A 27847-nucleotide genomic window follows, 5' to 3' on the forward strand; every position below is an offset into this window, starting at 1 on the left:
ACCGTGAGCTGGGAGGATAATTTCTGTGTGCTGTTGTTCTACTGCAGAAGGATGGCTCTCCCTCTATGGTTACCGAAGCCAGTGTAAGCAGGCAACTGTGCCTGGGTCTGCAGAGGCTAAGCAGGGAAATTTCTAGCTTGTTTATGACTAGTTCCAGTGTTCAAGCTAGGGACCTTAAGAGATCTGAAGGAGTAACAGATGTCCTAGTCTCAGTGGCTATTCCATTTTTGCATTATTCTGTGTTTTTCATGAGCATTTAAATGGGGAGGTATGGTAGGGAAACGTCAGTTGTTGGTAGGTAGTTGCTGTGTTAATTCAGCCATCCCCCAGGATCAGTTGCTTTTTATTTTCTCCAGTGTTCTCACAGCTCTCCTTTATCGAGCAGTCCTGTTGTATTCTGTGATGCCGAAGGTCTGCCCCAGTTCCCCAGTGCTTTGCTTATGCTTGGTCTTCAAGGTAACCACCACACCCTTTATGTGCCTAGGCATGGGAAGCGTGCTTTGTGTTCTTGTTTGTTACTTTCAGTGCAAATTGTAAGCAGAACTTTTATTATGCAGGTAAGGTGGGAAAGATGCTACCTGTTCAACCTTGCTAAACTTCTAGGCAACAGGAATGGATATTTGCAGTGCCGGGGATTGAACACAGGACCTTCACAATGAACTACGTCTCCAGTCCCTCCTTCCCTCTCTCTCTTTCTTTCCTTTTTTAAAAAAATTTTTTTGAGACAATTTTGCTAAGTCCCTAACTTGCATAGGATGAGCTTGAACTTGGGGTCTTCCTGCCTCAGCCCCAGGGAGTGCTAGGATTACAGGCATGTGCTACCATGCCCAGCTATTAATAGCCCCCTTTTAATCCCTCAACGCCTAATATCACACAGCTCTAACTAACAAAAATACTTATAATCCATCAGATTTAGGCAGTATGAGCTGCTATTGCTCTTTGCTAATATTCTTATACAAAATGTTAATAATATACATTGTTGCTTTATTTCTGTTCCAGGCTCACCTTGAGATCTTGGAAAAAAGTGTCAATCCCAAGCAAATCTACTTCCGGCAGGACACGCTCTGCCAGACACTGGGTGGGAATCCATGTCCACTGGTGACCATCACAGCCATGCCTGAGTCTAATTGTGCTGACCATCTGGAGCAGTTCCGTGAGTAAAACAGGCACTGTTTATTGGAAGATTTTCTTGGGGGAGGAACTTCTGCAATCTTGGGAGTACTTGGTCCCGGTCCCTTTGAGATTGAAGCTCCATGGAGAGTTGGAGACTTACCTGTTCTTTATAGAAATACAGTCCTCATTCTTTTTCTTTTTTTGGTACTGGGAATGGAACTCAGGTCCTTGTGCTTGAGAGGCAGGCAGCAGAACCACTGAGCTAAATCCCCAGCCCTTCATTCTTCTTCTTATGGCACTCAGTAAATATTAATGCTGCTTTGTTTTTAAAAAGAGAGAAAATGAATTGCAAACAATGAGGGAGATGAAATGATGTGCTGGAATGGAAAGCAGATAACTGGTGACATTTACTTCCTTTCTGAAAATGGAACCAGGACTCTGAATCACTTTTTCCAACCTCTGATCCAGGGACTTTTCTCATCATGCTCATTGCTATTAAATTACTCTCAGTCAGTCAGGGTTTGGAAAGGAAGTAGATCCTTTGAGTGGATCCTTTGTGCAAAGGAATCCCCTTGATGACCCTAATACTACGATCCGAAGGGCTGAGGGTGTGAAGGAAGCTCTAGCTATGAACTGTGAAACCAAGTCACAGCCAAACCAAATACACACACACACACACACACACACTACAGCATAGGTATGACTACCTTGTCATCCATGAGTTTTTGTAAATGGCTCTGGATGGAGCTCTAAACCTTAGCTAGGTAAGAAAAGCTAAAGTGAATGAGGAATGCTTTTCAATACAAGGAAGCTTGGAAGATGGAAGAAAAGACGGAAGAATAAAAACCCAGCTAATTTATCCCCAGAAGATACCGCCTAACTTGATGAGGTGTTAATGGCATTCAGGTGACTCTTTGGTGGCTACAAAATGTAATTTCTTACACCCCATCACATCTGACAATGGATGCTTAACAACCTGGCTAATCAACAACTGATTATCCCATCTGAATTAATGAGGCCCTAAAATGCTTTAATGAATAATAAGGGATTTTTCAAAAATTCTCTTACGTGTTTTGTGCATTTAAGAGCAATTTCTCTAACAGTCACAGAGCTCCACCCGGCAGATAAAAAACTGCTTGGGACTTAGAGATAGTAACCCTTCCAGGGCTATCTTCCAGGCCTATCTTCCTTGAACAATCATTTATTTAAGACAGTAGATACATATAAATTTGTTTTGCAAGTTCTGCTTCTAAGGAGGAGGAGAGAAGAACCCACTGTATAATTGTGAGATGGAAGTACCTGTGTTTTTACATTTTTATTTATTCTGACATTGGTGCTTTTGCTGATATTATTATTACAAAGATCCTTCTTACTTTGAGGAGAGGATTTGAAACACAGGCAAGGCCCATGCATAATTTGGTACTCCAAGAAGCAGTTCAGTGAAAAGAAAGAGAGACAGAAAGGAAAGATCTCTTAGTACCCCTTTATATAAATCAAAGGAGGCCAGGTTCTGCTTGCTGTCCATATGCTTAGTTATAAGAAATGTATACTTACACATCATTGTAGGTGTTTGGTTTTTTTCTTTTCTCTTAAACATGTGCAAATGTGTCTGCCTTTGTTCATCTCTAGAGGTACTGAGGCAGGAGCAGGGACCTATGGTGAGCAGATGAATGATGTTCATTTTTCAAAAAATCACTTACTTTACTTTAAATCATTGAGCTAGACCTGGAAGAAAGCAAGACTATGATCCAGGTGAAAGGACCAATAAGGACTGTCTTCATAGGTGGGTCACTTGTACAGGTCCCCTAGTTAGAGGAGCAGGCACTTTGTTTGATGCTTTTTGGTAGTCACCTTAAATTTCTTTAAAACGTTTTTACTATGTACGTATGGCAACATGGATGTTAACGGTCTGTTTTAATAAGTCAGGCACAGATAAATACCACAATCATACTTATTGTGAGAAATTAAAAAGTGGATCTAACAGAAGTAGAGACCACAATAGTACTGCAGTTGCCAAGGGCTGGGAAGGGTGGGGTGGGGAATGGAGAGGAGGCCTAGTGGGTACAGGGGTGCAGTTGACTAGGAAGAAGAACAGCTCAACTTCTGTAGCACAGTGAGATTGACAATTAACAATTATTATGAAGAAAAATTGACAACAGTTAATTGTACAACTCACAATAGGCGGTAGGAAGGATTTTGGGCATATTCAATGATAAATGTTAGAGGCAAAGAATATGCCAATTACTGATCTGATCAATGTACATTGTATACTTGCATTAGAATCTTGTTCTGAACTCCATAAATTGTCAATTAAAATTTGTATTTTTTAAATTAAAAAATAAAAGTGTTGAAGAAAAAAATAAGGTTTTAAAAGGGACCCTGCATTTTCATCTTGCACTGTGCCCTACCAGTTACGTAGCTGGTCCTGAGAGTGCTTGAAGGTTAGACAACAAGAAAGTTGTGGGCCTGGCGCCCTTCCATTACTACCGTCCTCTCTTTCTGAGTCACAGAAGAAGAATATTGTACATTGTATACTTGCATTAGAATCTTGTTCTGAACTCCATAAATTATGTCAATTAAAATTTGTATTTTTTAAATTAAAAAATAAAAGTGTTGAAGAAAAAAATAAGGTTTTAAAAGGGACCCTGCATTTTCATCTTGCACTGTGCCCTACCAGTTACGTAGCTGGTCCTGAGAGTGCTTGAAGGTTAGACAACAAGAAAGTTGTGGGCCTGGCGCCCTTCCATTACTACCGTCCTCTCTTTCTGAGTCACAGAAGAAGAATTCTAACCTCTTTGGCCCATTCACTGACAGTCTTATTTGTGTGGACTTCACTATAGTGATGAATTAGGAATTAATTCTATTATGGCTTAAATCTGGAACGTCCCCCATAAGTTTCAAGGGTTCACGGTGGTCACGGGGCCCTATACTCTTCAGTGGATCCAACCATTTACGTGTCCATCATACCCAATGTGCTGTTGGTGGCCATGCTAGGAAGAAGCATGTCACTGGAGGCTTGCCTTAGGAGAGTGTTTCTCCCTCTGGGGCTCCTTCTGTCTCTCTCTCTGTTTCCGGGCCACTGTGACATGGGCAGCTTTCTTCTACCAGGCCCTTCTGCCTTGCTATTTCAGACTTGAAACCAGTTGACCATTGGCTGAAACCCCAGAACTGTAAGCGAAATTAAACCTGTTTAAGTGTGGGTGTTGGATATTTTATCTCAGTGAAGGAAAGTGACTAACACCCTCATTTTAAGGACAGGATAAGTAGGGGCTGGGTGGGGGTGTTAAATACCATGATTGATGGTGGTGCCAGGCTCTAGGCCTTGTTATTCTAATCTCAGAGTTTCCACGTACAACAGATGTGCTGATTCCATTACCATGTTCACCATCAACATTCTGGCTTTGCTGTGTGAGCCAGAACTTCCTCTCGTAGGGGTAGGGATGTAGCTCAGTGGTGCTGCACCTGCCTGCCAAGCCAAAGTCCTGAGTTCAGTTCCCTGTACTGAAAAACTCCCTCTAGTAGTTTAGTTGTTAGAGCAGTGCATGTTAAATGGACCACAAATGTCTTGTTCTCTTGCTACTCACAATGAAGTTTATTCTCCTTTCTTTATCTATAAACATTTTTTTAATTGAGTTTATTGGTACAATCTAGGTATACAATACAATTACATTCATCATTGGGATTCTGTACCTTTACATAATAGGTATTGATTCTCATTTTTTCCCCTTGTCCCTGCCCTCCCTTCACCCCCTCTTCCCTCCCCATTTACAAACACTTTATTTCCATTTTTTCAGTTTCTCATATTTTTTTCCTCTCCCTTATTACCTTTCCCCCACCCTTCCCACTTTCCCTACACCTTTAGCCCTTTACTTCCTATTTCACATTATTAATTATCTCATTAGGATCCTGTGTACTATTATAGTTTTTGCACCAAAGAAACTATTCGGTATTTCAGTTAAAGAAATCTCTGTATGAACATTAAAAATAGGGAACCCTAAAATAAAACTAAAAAGGAAAGTAAAAGAGAAAAGGCAATGATGTAACATTAAAATAATCCTTAATTCTGGAGATAAAAATGGTCCCCGAACATATTTAAATAAAAAAAAAGAATGAGATAAGAGTATAGAGCAAGAAGCAGTCTATAAGCATTTTTTTATGGTGGCTATTTCAAGCACTGGGGAAGGAGGGGAGAGAAAAGATTCTTCTGGTCCTAAGGTCTTTCCTAAGACCCTCAGAACCTTGCCCAGAGCTGGACATCTGGGATCACAGCCTCAGCCTGACTATATAATAAAAAATTTACAGAGGAGCTTGCAATATATGCAGGAACACATATCATTGCTGTGTTCCTAAAATAAAGAACCCAGCACGATATAAACACCACCTACTCTCCAAAGTACAATTAACCATGCCTATAATAATTCAGAAGTAAAACTTTAACTTTCAGACACAGAACATGATGTGTTGATTTAGGAAGAGAACTTGGCACACGAACCAGCAGCTCAGGATTCTCCCACCTCCAGGCTGCCCTCTAGGTGAGCGTCAGTTGTCCTACATGCATCTTCCTTCTAGGGACTGGCTTAGCTTCGGTCAGGTGTGGGATGTTGAGCTGTGATTTAGCCACTTTCCTCTTATAAAGAAGGAATGTGGTACCAAAGGACTTTCCTCCTCCTTTGTTGAATTATCACTTGAGCCTTATGACTTGTTGGCCGCCACTTTCCTCTCATAAAGAAGGAATGTGGTACCAAAGGACTTTCCTCCTCCTTTGTTGAATTATCACTTGAGCCTTATTTCAGAAACCCATGAAATAAAAGCATGGCCACAGGGCCCAGGGAGAACGCCCCTGATCAAGGCTGCTTTCCCTGGTGGTTTTTCTAAAGTTTCAGACCCAGAAATTATGGAGGACAACTTATTGATTACTTTTAGTTCTTCCCAGGGTATGGGTTGTAAAGAATCTCCCAGAAGAATTTATTTGGTTTGATTTATATTTCAAAAGCATTTTCATTTTAAAAGTGGAAATATTTAGCTTTACTTTTTAACAAAAGTTTAGTAGTCACCAGATTTACTGGCTATATGCTTTATTATTGCTTGGAAATCTGAGGATGAGGCCTTCTTTGCAGTGCTCCCAAGAGAGAGTACTCACTACATAACATCTGGAGATTTGAGCCTTCAAGGCGAAGATGCCGGACTTTTGGGAATCACGCTACCCTTTTCCTGGAACAAGGAATAGGAAGTTCTTGGGCAAACAGTATGAAGCCATTATGAAAGAACTAGGTTTGAGGGGAAACTGATAATGCAAGTGAGTGATTAGCAGATGCAGGGTGTTGCAAACCTGCAATCCCAGCACTCGGAGAAGTTGAAGCAAGAAGAACACGACTCAGAGCCCAGCCTAGGTAATGTAATGACTTAGTGAGACTCAGTCTCAACACCCCACCCAAAACAAAACAAAAAAACAGAACCACCAAAACAAGGGGCTGAGAGATGTAGCTCAACGTGAAGGCCCTAGGTTCAATCCCCAGCACTGGGGGAAAAAAAAAGAAAAAAGAAAAAAGAATAAACATCTAATTCTCCCACAGTGTCGTGGGTGGAGACAGGTGGAGTCCCTGCAGTCTTCAGCCTGACTCCTGAAAACACAGAAGGCTGTAGAAGAGCCAGATAGAGACGGAGGAATAGAAGCAGAGTTGTATTTTTATTTAGGAAGCATGCAAGAGTGCAGCTGCCTGTGCAGGAGTGCCACAAATGAAGCCACGGCTGAAGGGGTCTCAAGATGCTGTTTTATAGTATTTGGGGGGCCTATCTTGCCTCTGGGCTGAGGGTCCCCCTACTTGATTGGTTAATAATTAACTTACTTGTTACCAGGAACAACAGGGAAAGGTCTTTTGCGGGGGTCTATTACATCTTAGGGCCAAGGTTCTTTTTCCTTTTGATCTAAGCAAACCAATCTTAGCAGGGTACAGTGTGAAGAGGAGGTGCAGCTGCAGACTGTCAGCTTTTCACTGGTGGTTAAGCCTGTTCTTCCAGCTATCTGAACTCCTTCAGTGTGTGCGTGTGTGTGTGTGTGTGTGTGGGGGGGTCCCTCTTCTGTCCCTGCCTAAGGGTCTCTATCCCTACAGCAAGACTCTTTGTGATGGAGGAAGTACTGGAGAGTCAGGAGGTGCAGGTCTTTCCTAACTGGTAAGGTTGCATAGCAAAGGAGCCTAAGACTTTTGAGATTTGCACAGCAGAGAGTGAGGAGAAGTGAACAGAATCATATGGAAAAGGCTCTGATGTGTTACACCAGTTGCCAAGATCAACTTGGGAAATTGTTTTAAGTGCTGAGACTAGTCTTCATTGGTTACTAGGGTTCTGGCATAATTACCTTAGCATATTTAAATTAATTAACACATTATATGTTATTAGGTACTTTGATTAGCAGGCTCTTTGAATATACAGGTTCCAGGTAAAGAGTGGAGATGTTATCTGTAGTCTTCACATTCTTCTGAAATATTGAAATAGTGTGTGTGTGTGTGTGTGTGTGTGTGTGTGTGTGTTCTACTTTCTTGGATTTGAACTGAGAGAAGATGCTAAATTTATAAACAAAGTGAGAAAGAAGTTCAGATTAGAGAAAGTAAAGAAAATCTTGGGGGTCATTATTCACCTAAATCTTAATGAAAGTAGAGAGGAATATTGAAGGTCATTATTTGCCCACATCTGGAGAGGAGAGTGTGTCTACATTATAGACTCAGCTATTCCTCAAACCATTCTTGCTTGCTGCTTCTTGCACACACAATGTGCTGCCTTTGTAGGGAAATTAATCTTAAAAACCTTTGGATCTCCCTGTACTTCTTGTGTTTATCTCAGTTTTTCAGCTGGCCACTTAAGGAAGGTACATCACCAGCCTTGGTGTAGTGAGTGGTCATTCAGGAAGGAGTCTCCAGGTCTGTACCCCACACTCCCACTCATCCTGTACTTCAGGCTGTGCCTTCTCTCAAAATTTCCTCTGAAATACACACAATCAAAACACAGTGCTTATTGAAGGCCCCAAGGTGTTAACTTTCTCATTTTCTCCACATTTTCCATAAAACTTCATAGTATAAGTGACCACTTCTGCTCAGAGAAAGTTGAATCCTGTTTCAGTTTTAAGACCTGCATCTCTGTGATGGATGCTTAGTTTTCTTCAGGAGTTTTTTTTTCCCCAAATTGGGCATCCACATCCTCAACTCCTATAGCCATATTTCCTTGATTATCCTTAAGAGTGATCTGAGAGGAGGAACTAATTTGGGAAAATATTCTGAGGGAAAATGTCATTCTCTTATTAGAAATACACTTATTCTCCAAATGAATAGTCACTACTTGCTCATTGAATTGTGAAAAAACAAAGGTGGAAGGGAGGAGGTGGATCTGCTATTTTTGCAATCTGAGACACCGCCACCCTGCGTTTATTACAACCTAAAAGAGCAGAGCATAACCTTCCTATGTCTCTGGAGGTGAGATAATCTCACTCTACTGCTACAGTCTCCCATGGCTCACACACTGTTCTTTCCAGGGGGCCTGAGGTGGGGAAAAGCTAAGGCTGCATTTGCAGTTGCTAAAGAATACCTTTCTTTTTTCTTTTTCTTAAAAACATTTTTACAAAAGCAGTGTTCTATTCAGCCTGCCATTATGCTAAAAGCTTTTCCTTAGAAGACAATAGCTGTTCACAGAAAAAAGATTTACATGAGGTCCCCAGGGTGTAATGAGCTACCACACAGGCACCTGCCTGGGGTTGGGAGTTGTCACTTGTAAGTGGTATTAAATTAGGATGGAGTGGAAAAATACACAGTTACAGAATTCCCCTTTTGGCTTCTTTGCAAATCATTTTCCATCCTCACTGGCCTTTGTCTTTTTTTGAGACAACCGATCAGATGCAAAGAACAGAGCTTTCTGTTGGGGAGAGTTAGTAAGTGACAACCATGGTCCAAGTAAAACAGAGACTCAAGTGAAGTGAAAAATCTCTCACCCTTGCAAACTTCTCCCACAGGCATGCTGGGCCAAGTAATATTATGGGATCACTGAAGTTTAGACCTTAAAAATCCATGAAAGTTCAAATCTCTCTGTCACTAGTGGGGGACTGGGCTCAGAGACAGGAGTGACCTGTGTGGGTAAGCTAGCCAGTGGTGGTAGAGGCAGCTGTATGATCTCTTGGTTAAGCCATCGTTTTTTTTTTCTTTTTTGCAATGGTACTGACAAATATTTGAGCTAAAAAAGTAAGTGTAATAGGATAATGTCATCTCTCCATGGAAATCTTTGATAAAGGGAGGTAGAACTAGAGAAATTGAACTGTACTCTTTCCTTGCCTCGGGATTTCCATCTCTTCAGGCAACCAGGGCAAGACATCATAGTAGAAATTAAGAATACAAAGATACATATTACTTAATCCTGTCAAATTCTGTCAACACACCATTCATGATCTACATTTTGTGTGTGTGTATGTAAGTCATACAAACAGGTTATTATATAATACAGCAAGTTACAATACAAGAGAGTTTTAAAAAACCTACAGTGAATGCACAGAGAGGATTTATCTGTGTGGTAAAATCAAAGGGGGATTTATATCTGTGAAAGTAACCTGTGTCAACCCCATGTGCATGGTGTTCTCATATTAACAGAGCTTTGCTTTCGAGGGAACCTCAGTTGGGATCCAAAACTTATTTGAAGAACAATCTGAAATTTTCTTGCGAACACATGAAAAGAAAACACTTTAAAGCAGACTCAAACCATTTTCAATTTGTTTTTCCTCATCTTCCTTACTATTCTCGATCTATAGACATGAGTAGTGATTCACAACAATATCACTATTTTAATAGGAACCCCTCAGAACCCTATTTAGACAGGTTGGATATTCCTTTGTCCTTTACATTTTGGCTTTGTGACTTACAAAATGAAGGCCAAGAATTCTTCCTTCTTCCATGGCTGGTGGTGGTGGTAGGGAAACTGTAAAAACTAATCATTTAATAGTTTGCTTTATACTCTGTCACAAAGTATGATATATGATACATCATTTAAGTATTTTACAAAGTTTTACATTATCATTTGATCCTCATAGTTGCTTTGCGAATTAAGGAAGAAAATAATTATTATTCCTGTGGGATGGATTCAGTGTAAATGCCATTGGATCTGCATTTTGAAGTCAGATTTTTATGTTGGAAAAACAGAGGGACTGTTTTCAGTTAGAAAAGCAGCATGTTCTGTACTTGGACTGTGCAAAGGAGTCTTTCCATGCTCATTGTTAGGCATTCAGAGAGTCTCTGGGTTCTAGGTAAAAGCAGGAGGAATAATGCCCTCCAAATACAACTCTGCCTGATACCAGAGGCTCCCCAAAGTTTAGGTGGAAACGGCTCCTTCTTTGCACTAAGTGGCATCCACCAGACAATCCATGCCTCTATGGTCCAGATGCCTTTCTCTTACAGGGTCTCCATGAGCAAGATGCAAAAAACTAACTCTAACTTTGCATTTGTCTTCTCTGAGGGGTGGACCATTACCAACCTTCCAGGTTCCCCAAAAGACAACTCAGAAAATGGTGCTGTGCTAAGAAGATGAAGCTGGTACATATACAGTATTTCTTGGAAGATTCACAGTAAAAACATAAGTTTATTTTAATAACTGCTTTGATTTTAAAACTATTTTGTCTATTTATTAGACAATTTGCCTTTTTCTAGCAGATTTATAAGGAGCTATTTGCATATGTGGAGTCTTCTTTGTTGAGCAACAGACAGTTCACTCATTTAGCCAATATTTGTTGAGTATTGATCATTGGTACTAAGCATAGGGTATATTTTCTTCTAGTCAGTCGCTTTTTAAATTTGTCAATTTTGGGTCTTAATTTTCACGGAGTCTAATATACCAGTCCTTTTCTTTATACTTGTGGGAATAATGTGGTAGAGGACAGGTTCTTATTTCAAAAGTAATGGAAATAGGAATGGATAAAAGTGACTTATGCATGATAGCTACTGAGTGTGGAGTCAGAAATCAGAGTTTATGTCCTCTCAAATCAGATATAGAGACTTTTTTTAATGTAATATCAAAAATTTATAGAAGGCAAAATTTTAGATAAAGGAGCAACAACAAAACTAACATCCGTCCCTCACCTATATATATATTTCAGCCCCCTATAGGAATTTCTCAATGGTGTCTACTATTACTGCCTTAGAATAACTACCATCCTGAATTCTGAGTTTAATGATCTTTTACTTTCTTCATACATTTCAATGACATATTTACATATCTCTGAAACCTTACTGTCGAGTTTGCCTGTTTGGAGCTGTACATGAAGAAAAGCATACTATATAACTATTTAAATAAATTGTTCATTTTTTTAACAGTATTTTCTAGATTGAACCATGTTGACACAGTTGGGTTGACATCTGAGTCACTCGTTTTTCATTGCTTTATAATTTGATCTATGCATTTAGGTCAGTTTTTCTTCCCATAATTTATAATTTGAAGTTCTAGCCCAAATACGGTTATATTTCAAGTAAGGAAGCAGTTAAATTTAAATGAGTTCATCAGGGTGGGGCCTTGATAGGATTATTATCCTTATAAGAAGGGAAAGTAGAGTTCACTTCCTCTTTTTCTACCAGATGGGGATACAGAGAAAAGGTGGATTTTGCAAACAAGAAGACCATGACCATGTTGGCACACTGATTTCAGACATCCTCCAGAACTGCAAAAATACATATTTATTGTTTAAGCGCCCCTATCCGAGGTATTTTTTCTGGGGATTTTACCTTTCAGTCTTTAATCTATTGTGAGCTAATTTTTGCATGTAGCATCATTCTCTTTCATGTGGATATCCAGTTTTGTCAATGTCATTTATTGAATAAGTGTCTTTCCTCTCTGTGTGTTCCTGAATATTGACTAGAAATTCATACATTTATTTCTGGGCTTTCACTTGTATTCTATTGATTTTTGAATTGAGTCAGTTTTTATGTCAATGCGATGCTGTTTTGACTAGTATATCTTGGTAGCATATTTTGAAATCAGGTATTTTGATCCCTTCAGTTTTGTTCCTCAAGATTTCCTTTGACAATTTTAGATCTCCTATGGTTCTATATGAATTTTGCACCATTTTTCCATTTCTGTTTGAAATGTCATGGAATTTTGATAGAGATTTTACCAAGTCTCTAGATTGTTTTGGATAGTATGGACTCTTTGAAAATTATCTTTTAATTAAAGAACATGGCTTTACCTATTCATTTATCTGAGCCTTACTTAATTTCTTTCATTCATATTGTATAGTTTTCAATGTATGGATCTCTCATCTTCTTTGCTAAATTTATTCCTAAGTACTTTTTTATATTTTTTATGCTGTTGCAAAGTGGATTTTTCAATTTGTTTTTCAAGCAGTTGTTAATGTCTGAAAATTGTATTGATTTTATATCTTGTAATTTTATTTAGTTTATTAGTTTTAACAGTTTTGATTGGAATCTCCATGATTTAGTGATCTACAAACAGAGACAGTTTTACTTCTTCTTTTTTAATTTTCATGCATTTCATTTCTTTTTCTTGCACAACTGCTTTGGCTAGGACTTCCAGTGCTGTGCTGAAAAGCTTTGAGCCTTTCACTTTTGGGTATGATGTTAGTTAGCTAAGGGCCTGTCTTACAGGGCCTTTACTACGTTGACACACATTTTATACATAACTGTTTTTAATCATGAAAAGATGTTAGATCTTGTCAGTTGCACTTTCTTCATCTATTATAATAATAAGATTTTTATTCCTCATTCTTTTAATGTCATGCATCATATTTATTGATGTGTGTGATTACACTACACTCACTGTTAATGTTGTGTATTACATTTATTGTAGCACACTGAATCCCTCTTGTACGTGACATTTGATCATTCTAATGTGCTGTTGAATTTAGCTTGCTAGTATTTTGTTGAAAATATTTGCATCTGAGTTTATCAGGTATATTGGCCTGAAATTTTGTTTGATTATAGAGTTCTTGTCTGACTTTGATATCAAGGTAGTGCTGGGAGAATTTGAGAAAGACTAGAGTTAATTCTTCTTTCAGTATTTGGTAGGGTTGTCTAGTAAAGCCTTCAGCCCTTCAGTTTTTCTTTATTGGGGGATTTTTAATTACAGAGTCATTTTCCTCAATTGTTATTGGTCTGTTTCAATTTTTTTATTTTATTATTTAGTCTTGTTAGGTTGCTTATTTCTAGGAATGCGTCTGTTCTAAGTTAACCAATATGTTGGTACATAATTGTTCTGAACAGTCTCTTATGATCCCTGAATTTCTGTGGTATGAATTGTAATGCCTCTTGCTTTATAATTTTATGAGGTTCTTATGTTTTTCTTACTCTGCTAATGGTCTATCAGTTTCACATTTTTTTTTTTTTTGTATTGAGGATCAAACTCAGGTCCTTGCACTTGTGAGGCAGGAGTGGAACCACTATCAGTTTCATATTTTGCAAAACCAACTCTTAGTTGCATTGATCCAAAGATTTTTGGTGGGCTGTCTGTGATCTGGGTGTCAGCTTGCCTGGACAGGTGCCTGGTATGTGGTCAGTAGGCATGTGCCTCTGGAGGCTGTATTTTCAGGGCACATCTAAAGCTAGGGCCTGGTGGGACAGGCCTGGATCTTAGGTCTATAGGGACCAGCCTGGTACACAGGTCTCTTGTTATACCTGTCCACTGCATCTTAGGGAACTGGCCTGGAGGATCAGTCTGTGGGAGTGGACTCATTGTCTAGGTCATTGGTGGTGAACCTATGGGATGTGCACCACAGGGGGCTGTTTGTATCATTGAAAAGTCCGAAAGGTTTGCCATCCCTGGCCTAGGTCTTCGGAGAAAAACCTAGATCCAAGGTAGCAAACATATGGCATGTGTGCAACAGTGGGCAAGCGGAGCCTTCTCTTTTGGCATGTGAGCCAAGTTGCCCCAGCAGCTGAGCAATGGATAACAGTTGTTTTTTTCTTAACTAAGAGCTTACTATTCTGGTTTAATTGCAGCACTGACACTTTGCGATAGATAAGTGGGTTTTGGGCTGCCATTCGGGCACTCTGTCCATTGCTGGCCTGGACCTTGAGTCTGGTGGAGCCTAGAGTTCTGAGAACTGGCCTGAAGCCTGGGGGCTACAGAGTCCAACCTGGAAAAACTCCTGCATTTTCTCTCAGTAGTCATTTGGAGTGCTATTATATTGGGGTGAGTACAGTACCTACCTTGGATTTTTAGGACCACATTGGGTTGGTGAATTTAAATGTATGTGAAGACTTGTGTATTTTTTAAATTCCTACTGATTGAGAGAAAATGTTAGCTTTTGCTTCCCTTCTGTGAATTGAGATGGAATAGCCTTTGGGGTTTCAGCTCCATGTATAAGTCTCCTACTGGGTGCCTTGCAATGGACAAGCCCTGTCCTTCCCTCCTGGCTCCCTGTGTCCCTGGCAGCCTTCAAAGCAGAAGCACAAGGTTTCCAAGGTTTTGTTGAAACTCTCGGGGGGAAATATGCTTTGATATTATGTTTCAGGGTTGCTTTGGTTTTACTTTGTTTTTGACATCTACAGATTTTTAAGAACAATGCAGCAATGCATTAAAATGATTTTTTAAAAAAATGTTTTACTTGGTAATTTTTCTGTTTCATTTGAAATATTGTTCAGGCTATTTAATCTATTATTCTTCATGAAATGGAAGTTCTTACCCCTTGATCTTCTCACTTTACATGCTGCTTCATTCTGTAAGAAAAGAAAAGTCTATCTTAAAATTTTACTATAATGGATAATATGAATTTGAAAGTTTGTTTGTAATTTGAAACAGTATATCTACTATTCTATATTTAGAAATAATATCATTCCCGATGAAAAGAAAACATGTTCTCTTACAATTTTTGGAACAATTCTTTTCTTCCCCTAGCAGACAGTAAGAATTACAATGAAGAAATACTTTGGAATTTCTGAATTGAAATTACAACCAAGGACTAAATTTTCTTTAGGGCTTTCTAACTCCTTTGACATGAGGGACATTTGATTACACGTGGTTTTGTTTTGTTTTATTTTTGGTGGGTGATATGACTAACTTACCCTGAAGCACCTTTTCTTTCTGGTTTCAGTCACCCACTGTAGTTCTTCCAGTTTGACCACCAGAAACGTCAAAAATGGATTATTATTGCCCCCCACCATTGTTCTACTCTGGGGGCTTGTTTGAGTTACTTGAAGTTATGAAAGGAGCTTGTTCCCTTGCAGCTGGTAGAGATTCTCTTGGTCCCAGAGTAGGGCTTTCTAAATTATAACTTGCAGGTTAGATGTACTTAGGTAACTAGGACAATGAATGATTCTTAGCATAGCTGATGAGTACTTCGCATATTCTCCAAAGCCAGGGTAGAATGGCACAGTAAAACCTAAAGATAGATCCTGGCTATTTTTCTACAACAAATGTTTGTGGCCTAGAGGCATCCTTCATTCTACTCTGTGAGAGGTCAGTGATGAGCAATTACAGCAGCACCATGAAAAAAAAATACGTGCAGTCCTATTGCAAGCCTGATTTAAAAGATGCTGCAGTAGTATTAGATTTTCACATCTCTCTTCTTCAAGTAGGGATTGGACAAAGTAGAAGAAACTGAATGTGAATGAAATGGCAATTATCAGTTGGTTTTTGGTGGTTTCCCACTGCTGTTCTTTCAAATGAAATTATAGAGAGGAAATTATTTGGCCAAGTGGGCTTTTGTAAACAGGAGCCTCTTGAGGCCGCAGCTGGGTGTTCATATCATTGATTCTAGTTGCAAGAGAGATTCAGGAATACAGGTTGTGAGCTGAGTCATTGTGCAGATTAATTGCCCAAATGTGATTATTAAAATGTATGCCCATGGGTGCCAGAGATTTAGCTCAGTGGTTCTGCCCCCTGCCTGCCTGCCTCACAAGCACACAGCCCAGAGTTTGATCCCCAGTACCCCCAAAACAGAAAGAAATTAAAAAAAATGTCTGTCTGTGGTCACCTAGGTAATAATTGAGTGAGCAGCTTCTACCCCAACCAGCTGTGTGCAAGTATTCTCTTTCCTGGGCACCAGATGATTACATTAAAAGCTCAGATGCAACAGCTCAGAGGAAGTCGACATTGTCTTGACTGTGTCTTGTGACTCTCAGTGAGCTTTCAGTCCAGGTGGCAGCTCTGGATTTTTGACATCCCAGAATTTTGTGGGACAAGGGCATCCTCAACATATAGGGATGCACACCACACTTAGAAATTGCTAATGGTGAAACTGACAGGGAAAATCCCTAATTAGAAAGACCAGCAGGCCTCCCTGTACCCCAGGATGCTTCCACAGAGCTGTCCCTGTCTCCCCTCAGGCAGGATCATTGGGCTGTAACTCTGAGCAAAAACATTTTGTTCCACATTCAACATAAATAACTCCATCATTAGCAATGTGATATGTCAAAGAAGGAACTGAATGTCAGAAGAAATGGATTTATGCATCTTTGTAAATGCTGAGTAATTCTGAAAACTTTCAGCTGTGGGAGAAGCAGCCTTAACTTCTGGAAGATACTGTCGGAAACTCCCAGAGTTGAAGGGGTATGCTTTTCTGGTGTTCAGTGACGGAAGCTTAATTTGAGGTTTTTGAAAACATTTTAGGCTGAGAAAGTGGTGGTGGACTCCTGAATTTGAACCATGGTTTATCTTAGTATTTTGCAGGACTTTTTCATGCTCAGTTTTTTTTTTAAAGCTCAGTTTCTTTGTCTTTAAAGTGGAAGATTGTAAATAACTATTTACTTTGTTAAAGACTATAATGTAGCCAGTATCTATCACTATTTTGAGCTCTTAACAAAAGCAAAGAATTCCCACACACCAAATGTCACTCTGAGAATTCTTTATGCAAACGTCATTTATTCCTTATGATTGAAAAGAAGTGTCGCCAGGTGTCATGGCAGTTTCTTGAGTTGTCGTGAAAAGCAAGAATCCTTATCTTAATTTCTTTTCAATCAATAACAATTTCTAATTCATAAGGAGGAGAAGAGCAGAATGAAAACTGTCCTCCTTTGAAGGAAGCTGTGATGTAATGATTTGCTGGGCAACTTACATAGTTTAATTAAGCACTTTGATTAAATCAATAGGTATCCAACAGTTCAGTCTGGCAATCAGCTTAATCTCATTAAATGTTGTTCAGGCCCCAATAATTGATTAATAATACATTATCATTTATGAATTATTGACTTCAAGTTATTATAATTGTGTCTCCTTTGTTCATAGCACCTGCTGCCACCTTAATTATGAAATCCTCAAGCACTTTTCTTGGAATAACTTTAGAGATAAAGCTGATGGGGTTTTTAATGAAGCAAGATTATCTTAGTTCAGAGCCAGTCAGTCAGAATGAGCAAGGCTTTCTCAATCCTATATTGTTCATTAAGAGAGTGCAGGCATTTAGCTTTTTTTTTTTTTTTTGAATTGAGGCTCAAAGAATTAAAAGACAGAGTTGGAGTTCAATGGTGAGCCCTAGTAAGTGATTTGGGTGATGTTAGTCATAAAGCCTCCAGCTCTCAATTGTCAGTGGATTTGCTTTATTGAAGTTATTAAGTGAGATCAGTAGGGATGGCAACTTACCTAAAAGAGAAGGGTGATTTTATTGTCATTGTTCTGGGGAAAGAGTAGCTTCTCAGAAAGGGAAATGGAATTGGCAGTGTGAAAGATGATCTTCAGTCCTTAGAGAAGAATATAAAGTTATTCCAAGAAAAGCCACCTATTATGAGCTATTATCAGAACCAGGCACAGAGTGTATGGACATGGCTCCTGACTTCTTGACACTTCTAGTGCATCTGTCTTTGAGGCTTGACTATGTGCCTACCAGTATTTAGGAATTCTGGCAGGGCATTGGACTTCTCCTGGGTTAGCTGTAGTGTGGGTACTGTTCAGGGAAATGCCTATTAGAAAGACCTTTGAGGGCTGGGGATTTAGCTCAGTGGTGTCGCCGCCTGCCGTGCAAGTGCAAGGACATGAGTTCGATCCTAAGTACCAGAAAAAAAAAAAAAAAAAAAAAAAAAGAAAGACCTTTGATGGAAGAAGTACAGTCCTCTCCCTCCACAGCCATATTAGGCCCTCTGCATATTGTTTACATCATTTCGTTCCATTTAGATATTTTTTATGTTTAGTAAAATCTTGCTTTAGAGCCCAAGGTTGGTCTCAGCTGTTCCAGAAGAGCCAAATCAGGAATCAGGAAAGAGTCCATCTAAAAGGAGGAGATAGTGTCCCAATAAATTCTTGTTTAATGCCCAAGGGGGAGAGTAAGATTTAAGTAGTAGAACCCTTTTGGAGAAGTCCTATGGTCTCTTCCTACAGAGTGAATCACTTTTCGTGGTCATTGTTGGAGGACCTGGGCTTGATTATATTGAAAATCCTCTGGGAATGATCTGATCTGCACTCAAATTTGTGCTATTTCTCACAGTATCCAGGGAGACTTGTAAAAGTGCTGACTATTGGGAAACCTCTTTGAGCCTGTTTCTTTTTGTGTAGAATGACACCAGTACTGTTTTTCTCCTATGACTGTGGTAAAGTTGAAAAGAATCAGGGCCATTATAAAGCAGAGTGCTAGGCACACAACAAATGTTTAATAAAAAAATTAGTGGTCTTCCTCATTTTTACTCATATAATCCGTACATACTGCAGCTAGCATCGACCTTCAAAGTGTCAGTGGTCAAAGAGGAGAAATAGCCTTTCTCAATGTAATCATAGGAAATACCAGTGGGCAGGAAGTAGCAAACACTACAAAACATCCCTTCTCAGCTTAAGCTACCAGAAGAAGAGCTTGTCTGTATTTAATGCACCAAGTTAAGGACACTTGTCAGCAGAGATTAATGCACTATCTTATTCATATTGTCCCAGTGAACCTAATTTCAGCTTGAACAAAGGATTTCCTTCTCTCCTTTACCTATTTCTTTATACCTAGTGTCTCTACTTCAGAAGAATGGTCTTATAATGGGTGTCTTGAAAGGGTCCCATTATAGCAGTGTAAAGAGTTTAGATGAAATTACAGGAAGAAGTGTCCTGAGGATACTAAGAGATTACGAAAACAATCTTTTAATACATTTGACTACTGTTTTTGAGTTGAAATAAATCCCATCTCATCTTGGAGTGAAAGGCTCCTCAAGAGACTCCATCTAATTCCCTACAACTTTATTTTAGGAATTATTTGACAACTTGATTTATTTGGGTTATGCTTGATTTATTTTGTGCTAGATTTTCTATCTTACTCTCACAGGACCCACACTCATCCATGCTGCAGTGTAGGAGTATGACTAGTCACAGGTAAGGATGAGAGAGCATTGTGAAGCCTGATTGCTCTGATTGTCTCAGCAGCTCTTCCCTTAGTAACTTGGTTTCTCCTCTGCGAAATATGGAGACCGATCAGAGTGTAGGTAGTTCTGTTGCATATGCTTTGTATACTGCTGGCTTCCCTGACTTTCAGAATAGTGCTCTTCCTGACTAGATTTTGTCTGTAAAGTGGAAGCAGGTCAGAGAATCTGGAGGTGACAAGATCATGATTTCATTGGATCCCAATTCTTGTTTTGGTCAGTTGTGCTGATAGGTGCCATTTGAGCTCCATGTTGTGAATCTTGATTTTGTCTCCTCACTCTGTATCCTCCTCCATGACTTCATTTGGATACTTGGTCTTGATTCTCTGTTCCTGGTTCTTCCTTCGAATACAAAGATAAACCTTGTTGGGGTGATATAGCCCAGTGAAAAGTTCTCTTGTGTAGGAAAAAAGTGGAAGCTCTTACTGGGACTGTTAGAGATATGAGCTGTCCTGAGGACAGATGTTAACCTCTGTAACACCATTCAGGGTTGCCATATTCATTCATGACATTTACAAACATGCATTTTGCAACCTCCTGCCCTGCATTTGTTTCTTGCTTTTTTTCTTCTCCATTCTTCCCTTCCAAAGAGATTTGAATTAATTTGAGGTTTCAGAACGTAAAGGATATTTCGGAAAAAAACTTTAAATCAAACTAGTTTCTAGCTCATCTGTTTCCACAGCAACCTTTTATGATGTCACAGACAGAGGGTGATGAGGTGTGAATTAGGTGGCAAGAGAGCAGAGGGACTTTTGGAAAAAAGGAAAGGAAGGGAATATTCTTTCTACACAGAGATCTCCTTGGTAAAAGGAAAGATGGAGAGAAAGAAGCAGTGAGAATCATTTCTAAACAGCATCAGAGAAATTAGAGATGCCAATTAGCAACACTTGTGAGCAGTGTTAGTTTCCTTTCAGGCGTTATGAATGATGAATCTACATTACTCTCTTGGGATGATAAGCAATATGCATGAGGAGGAAATTAAAACTGGGTGAGGTTAAGGAACTTTCCAGGGGCTATGAAGCAAGCCTGGGACAAGTTTTGAGAGGATGATTCAGATGCTATTAATAATGCAATAAACAGTCAAAATAAACTTTTTTGTAAATGGCAAAAGAGTAAATATTTTAGGCTTTGTGGGCCACATGGTCTCTTTCTCAGCTAATCAACTCTGATTTTATCACACACAGCCAAACAATATATAAACAGATGGAAGTACAGTGTTGTAATAAAGCTTTATTTATAAAATAGCTTTAAATGTACCAATAAACTTAATGGAAAAAAATAGGAGATAGATAAAGTTGAGTCCAAGACATCCTTAATATAGAGAATGATAGAATATAATTTAAATGGAAAAGTCCTTGATGATAGAATTGATACTAGACCCACCTCTGGAACTTATTAGTGCTTCCATTGTGGTGTCATGACTGAAAAGATGTGTTCTGAGGTCACAGCTTTTTTCTTTACTTAGCAAACATTCCCTGTGGATCTACTTCATGAAATAGTCTATTCATAGTCTATTCTGGACTGTTGAAGTACAGCAGTGAACAAATCTCTGTCATCCAAAGTTTTATGTTCTAATTAGCTGTGCTACCTGGGGCATTGTAGGCTGTCTGTTAGCTCTGTTGGTGGTTTCGCTTGCAGTGTAGAAGCTGTTTAAAAAGACAAGATACCAGTTGTTGATTTATTGTGTTAGTTCCCGTGCTACTGAGGATTTGTTCATAAAGTCTTTTCCTATGCCAATGGCTTTGACAGTTCGACCTAACTTTTCTTCCAGCAAGTTTAGTGTTTCTGTTTTAATACTTGGATCTTTAATCCACTTGGATTTTATTTTAGTTCCTAGTGAAAGATAAGGGTCTAGTTTTAATATTTGGCAGGTTGAAATCCAATTTTTCCAGCACAATTTATTAAAGAGGCTGTCTTTCCTCCAGTGAGGATGGTTGGCTTCTTTTTCAAAGATGAGGCAGCTGAGTACATTTGGAGTTGTTTCTGTATCTTCCAATCTATTCCCTGATCCTTGAGTGTTTTTCTTTGCAAGTACCATGCTGTTTTTATCACAGTGGCTTTGTAGTATAGTTTAAAGTTGGGGATTGTGATAAGGGCAATTGATTTTTGACTGTTTACCTTGTATCTAGCTACTCTACTGAATCTGCCAATTAAGTCTAGATGTCTTTGACAGAGTTATTTAGGTTTTGTATGTAGAGTATCATATCAGCAAATAATGACAGGTTGACTTCTTTGTTTCCTATCATTACTGCTTTTATTTCTTTCTCTTGTCTAATTTCTCTGGCTAATGTTTTGAAAACTATATTAAAGGGGAATGGTGATAGTGAACATTGTTGTCTTGTTCCTAATTTTAGCATGAAGATTTTCAGTTTTTGACCATTTAGTAGAATGTTGGCTGTTGGTTTTTCATGGATAGCCTTTATCAAGTTGATATTAGAACCATCTATTCCACTTATCTACAGGGTTTTCAACATGAATGGGTATTGAATTTTGTCAAATGTTTTTTCTGCATCAACAGAGATAATCACGTGTTTTTGTCCTCGACTCTGTTAATATGATGTATTACATTTATTCATTTATGTATGTTAAACCACATCCTTGCATCGCTGGGATAAATCCAGCTTGGTCAGGGTGTGTGCTTTTCTTGATAATCCTCTGTATTCTGTCTGCCAGTATCTTACTGAGGATTTCTGTATCTATGTTCATCAGGGAGATTGGCCAGTAGTTCTCTTTTTTGGTTGGGACTTTCCCTGGTTTTGGAATCAAAGTAATGCTTGCTTCCAGGAATGAATTTGGAAGTATTACTTCCCTTTAATTTTATTGAAAAGTTTAAAGAGCATTGGCAGTAGTTCTTCTCAAATAGTTTTGTAGAATTCAGCAGTGAATCCATCAGGACCTGGGCTTTTCACTGTTGTAAATTTTAATTACATTTTCTTTTTTTTCCTCATTGAGTTTATTGGTATACTTTAAGTATAAAGTACAGTTACATTCATTATTGGCATCTTGTACCTTTACATGACAGGTCTTCTCATTTTTTCCCTTGTCTCTGCCTTCCCTTCACCCCCTCCTCCCCTAACCATTTGCAAACATTTTATTTCCATTTTGTCATCTCCTATTTCTTTCTTTCCCTTATTACCTTTCCCCTATGCTTCCCACTTTCCTTACAACTTTAGCCCTTTTCTTCCTATTTCGTATTGTCAATTATCTCATTAGGATCGTGTTTTTAATCACATTTTCAATTTCATGAATTGTAATTGGGGTGTTTAGAATTTTTATATCTGCTTCATTCAACTTGGGTAATTCACATGTATCTAAAAATCTGTCCATTTTTTCTGTGTTTTCCATTTCACTGGAGTACAGATTCCCAAAGTAGGTATTGATGATCCTCTGGATTTCTGTTGTATGTGTTGGGACTTCAACTTTTTCATTCTGCATTGCATGGATTTGAGAGTTTTCTTTCCTTTTTTGATAATGTTGGCTAAGGATTTATCAATTTTATTCTTTAGAAAAACCAACTCTTTCACTCACTGACTTTTTGTATCATTCTCTTAGGCTCCATTGCATTGATTTCAGCTCTGCTCTTTATAATTTGCTGCCCTGTGTGAGCTCTTAGTTTGTCTTGCTCTTCTTTTTCTAGAAGCTTAAGATTCAGCATTAGGTTGTTTATTGGAGCTTACTCTGTTTTCCTAGTGTGGGCATTGACTGCTATAAATTTCCCTCGTAGAACTGCTTTCACCGTGCCCCATAGATTCCTGTACGTAGAACTGGCATTATCATTTATTGGTAAAAGCTGTCTAATTTCTTCTTGAATTTCCTCTGTGACCCATTGGGTGGTATTCAATTTCCATGGGTTTGTGAAGTTCTTGCAGTTTCTTTTGTTATTGATCTTCAGTTTAATTGCACTATCTAATAGTATACATTGGATAATTTCAACTCCTTTGCATTTATTTAAACATCTTCCATTAGCTAGTATGTGGTCTGTTTTGGAGAATGACCCATATGCAGCTGAAAAGAATGTATATTCTGATTTTGTAGGGTGGAGCACACTGTAGACATCGGTGAAGTCCATTTGTTCAAAAGCTTGGCTCACTTCTAGTATTGTGTTGTTGGTTTTTTTTGCCCAGATGACATGTCTATTTGTGACTTTGGGGTATTTCGCTCCCCCACTACAATTGTATTAGTGCTTATTTGGTTTTTCACGACCTTTACTATTTGTTTTGTATAGATGGGGGCAGTGGTATTTGGTGCATATATATTTATGATTGTCATCTCTTCTTCTTGGATTGTTCCTTTTACAAGTATGTACTGACCTTCTTTGTCTCTCTTAGTTAGTTTTGGTTTGAAATTTACTCTGTCTGCAAATAAGACAGCTACCCCTGCTTTTTTCGGATTCCTGTCACATGGAGAACTGTTTTCCATCTTTTTACTTTCAGTCTATGAGTTTCTTTTTGAACTAGGTGCGTTTCTTGTATATAGCATTTTCTTGGGTTTTGCCTCTTAACTTATTCTGCCAGTCTATTTCTTCTTATTGGTGAATTGAGGCCATTAATGTCGATGGTTATGACTGATGTGTATTGATTTATCATCATCATCATCATGTTATTATCCTGTTGTTGGATCTTTTAATGTTTTCCCCTCTCCTTTTAATTTTTATTGCCTTGCCTGCCGGGTTTGCTCTGTTGGGCCTCAATGGAGTTGTGATCTTCATTGTGTTTTTCTAGGATAGTTTTTAGAATTGTTTGGAGTGCTAGTTTGGTATTCATGAAGTTTCTCAAGTGTCATTTGTCGTGGAAATATCTTATTTCCCCATAATTTTGAAAGATAGTTTTGCAGGCTACATCAATCTATGTTGGAGATTATTTTCTTTTAGGGCTTGAAATACCTTACTCCAGGCTCTCCTTGACTTGAGGGTGGTTTGTGTTGAAAAGTCTGCTGTGATTCTAATTGGCTTTCCTTTGCATGTGATTTGTTTGTGTTCTCTAACTGCTTGTAGTCTTTTGTTCTTCTTTCAGATTTCTGGGATTTTGATTATTATATGTCTATGTATATATATTTTTTGATCATGGCTAGTTGGAGTTCTATATGCCTCACTTATATGTATGTGAAATTCTTTTGCTCTGTTTGGAAAATTTTCTGTCATTAATTCTGTGAACAGTTTCTTAATGTCAGTTGTATTGCTCCTTCTTTTTCATGGAGTCCGATCAGTCTTATATTATTCTTCTTCATGTCACCTAGGAGCTGTTGAATTGATCTCTCATGTTCCCTTACTAGTTTGGAGAGATCCTTCTTTTCATGGTCTCTGACTTCCATCCTGTCTTCTATATCTGATATCCTGTCTTCAAATTGGCTCCATCTGTTATGTAACCTTTCAGTAGAGTTTTTAACCTCCTGGATATCTGTTTGAATCTGTTTCATGGATTCTATTTCTCTCCTATGCTGGGTATTCATGGCTTCTATCGTGGTCCTGAGCTCATATAGATTTTTTTTTTAACCTGTTTCTATTGTAGAGTCTCTAATCATGTTATTCATTCTGCTCACCGTCTCTAGTTATCTGGAATATTATTTCTGTTTTGAATTTTTCTAGAGCTTGGTTCATCTGTTTTGTTCCTTTTTGTGCTTTCAGTTCAGTGTGTCCAGGTGGTCGATTTTCAGCCTTTTCCACCTCATTTTCCCCAGAATTTGTCCTTGGTAAACTGGAGTCTGTGTTTTGCTTGAGCCTTGTTTGAATGTCTTCCCATTTTTGTTTTTGTTATTGTTCCTTTCCTTGATATGATACCTGGGTTAGTACTTCGATCTTCCTGTTATAGCTTGTCTTTAGGTTTTGAGATCTAATGACTCTTAGGTAAGCTCTTTTTCTTTATACCAGGAAGGAGAACTGATTTGATCAATCACAACGTTTTAGCCTAAATGATACAATCAGCAACACAAAAGCATCAAGCACAGCTTAGAAAATGACAATTTGTTGCAGTTATTGATCTATCACACTATCACCTTAAGTGTGTGTATTAAATGAAAACCAAGGTTAGAGTTTAGGACAGTGGCCTTTATGACCCCCTGTTCTTCTGTGGTGTGAATTCAGGTACCAGCACAGTCAGGTGGCCAGAGGTGTGGGTGGTGGAGGTTGGGGTCCCTCTCGGGGTTCTGCTGGCACGTCTGTGGCTCTGTCTCTTACTATTCTGCTGCCAAGGTTTGGCAGCTAAGCTAAGTCCTACCTCCTACCATTCTGCTGCAGACGTCTGGCAGCTGGAGGGAGAGCTACAGATCTCATCACACAGTTCCACCTTTTACTGGTCTTTGCCAAGATTGGGCAACTAGGGGGAGAGTTAATGTTTAATAATGGAGATTATTTTTAATTACAAGGCATATTAAATGTGCACAATAATGTATAGTATTTATGTGGAGGACATGGAAATAAAGTAAATATCCATTTGTCTGTCACTCACATTAAGAATAACACAACACGAATATTAGAAGTCCCATGGGTATCTATCCAGGGACAGCCTCATAATCTTGTTATTTCTCATAGCTTACCCACATTTGAATATTTAAGTAAAAAAAAATATATATATATTATAAAATTTTACCTCCTTGGTTTTAAAGATTGTATGAGTCATATTCTCTTCCAGTATGTATCTTTCACTCAAGGTTTTCTTGCTATTTATCTATGGAAATGTATGCAGCTATTGGTAGAGTCTGAGGCCAAAGATCACCAGGGCTGTGTCTGAAGTCAAGTGCTATGAGAGTTCTTAACTGGATGCAGCACAAAATGATGATAATCATTGAGCTTTTCCAAAGAGGAATTATAGAGGGCATTTATAGGATTTGGAAGGTGGAGTAGGTTGTAGATTGTCTTGGCAAGGATTGGTAAGCATTTGTAAGCAAGGGGCTTGGTCCTAACTTTAGAAAACATGAGTCCATTTAGAGACTGTGCCAGATCAGGTGGTATTTTTATTTTGGAATATCTGAATTTGGAGAAAGTGATATTAAAGGAGTTTGAGGTTAGAGGGTTAAAATTATATTAAAGGAGTTCATGTTTTTTCTTGTGCATTAGGGTGCATTTTAATGGTATATTTCACAAGTTGTTGAAATGATCTATTGTCCCCTTATGCCTTACTGTAAGGAGAGACATTAAAACAAACAATAGTTCATTTCCATTGCTATATAATATAATAGTCTGTTGAATGACTGTATCACATTTGCTAATTGATTCTCTTGTCAGTAATATTTGAAAATTTGCTGTTATAACAGTTGTTGCTGTGCTGTGATTAAATATTTCTCTGAGCCCGTTGTATACTTTGGAGGGAATGACGGGAGCTAGGAATAGGCAGATGCTCAACATTGCCAGAAAAACCCAGCCAATTCTGGAGTGGTTATACAAGTTATCATCCTGCAGGTTATGGGTGAAAGTAACTTTACATCCTGGACAACTTTGTGGTTCTTCAGGGTTTCTGAATTTTGTCAGTCTGAATAGTTGGCAGTGTGATTGAAGAATATGATGAATGTTTAAATTTTTAAAAATAATTAAAATAACAAATGCATTGCCGTTTTGAAAACACTCTCCCTTGCTTTGTCACTCCTCTGCCCTATCATTCTTGCCACTTTATGAAGCAGTTCTGTAAGATCTCTTTTGCATCCTTAGTTGTGCTGTCATGGCTGCTTTAATGCCCTGAACTGATTCAAAATGTTTAGCTTTCGTGGTCCTTTTGACTTTGGGGAAGAGTCAGAAATTGCATTGTGCCAGATCTGGTGATCTAGGTGAATGAGGTCACACTGTCATGTTTTTACAAGCCTGCCTCTCCATTGGATAATACTTAGGGGCAACATTCATCTTATGTTTCGGCCACACCTTAAGATCCTCAGGAAAGATAACTTTCAGAATTGCTTCAGAAAGTGCTAAGAACAGTGGGATAAGTGTGTTCAAAGTTAGGCAGGGTGGTATTTTTAGCAGAATTAATGGCAATTAGTCTTTTATTATAATAATTTAAACAATTAAAATTCATTGTATATTTTGATGATACTTTGTAAGACATTTTTATGGATTCATTTATGGTATCATAATTCTAACATGTCGTTTTAATTGCCTATTTGTGTACCCATGTTACGTACCATGTTAGTTTAGTTTTTATCACTTAAAATAAATTTTTGGTACTAGATGGGAAAACCTTGTACTTGTTTTGCTTGTTTCGAAGTATTTTCAACTGCTCTTGATCATTTTCATCTCTACACAGAATTTACTGTCGGATTCAAAACAAAAATATAAAGCACCTACTGGGATTTATTTATTGAAAATATATATACATCAGGCAAAAATGATGTTTCAATGATATGAAATATTCCTACTTAAGAAAGTTCCAAGAACAGGTTATATTTCCCTTTTTAGATGTGGTATTTCAGTAGTTTTCATGAGGGTTTATCTTTCTTTTTTTTTTTTTTTTTTTTTT

General features: G+C 38.4%; 1 protein-coding gene across 1 annotated transcript in view; it reads left to right on the forward strand.

The window, feature by feature from the left end:
* Agbl1 (ATP/GTP binding protein like 1) overlaps positions 1–27847 on the forward strand; it is a 702610-nt gene that overhangs the window by 117639 nt on the left and 557124 nt on the right. Inside the window, exon 16 of the mRNA XM_033761003.1 lies at positions 1000–1153. Coding sequence (XP_033616894.1) covers positions 1000–1153 — 154 coding nt within the window. The remainder of the gene's footprint in view (positions 1–999; positions 1154–27847) is intronic.

The sequence above is a fragment of the Fukomys damarensis genome, unplaced genomic scaffold, assembly GCF_012274545.1.
Source record: "Fukomys damarensis isolate Sample0158 unplaced genomic scaffold, DMR_v1.0_HiC HiC_scaffold_7, whole genome shotgun sequence".
In the NCBI taxonomy this organism is placed as follows: domain Eukaryota; kingdom Metazoa; phylum Chordata; class Mammalia; order Rodentia; family Bathyergidae; genus Fukomys; species Fukomys damarensis.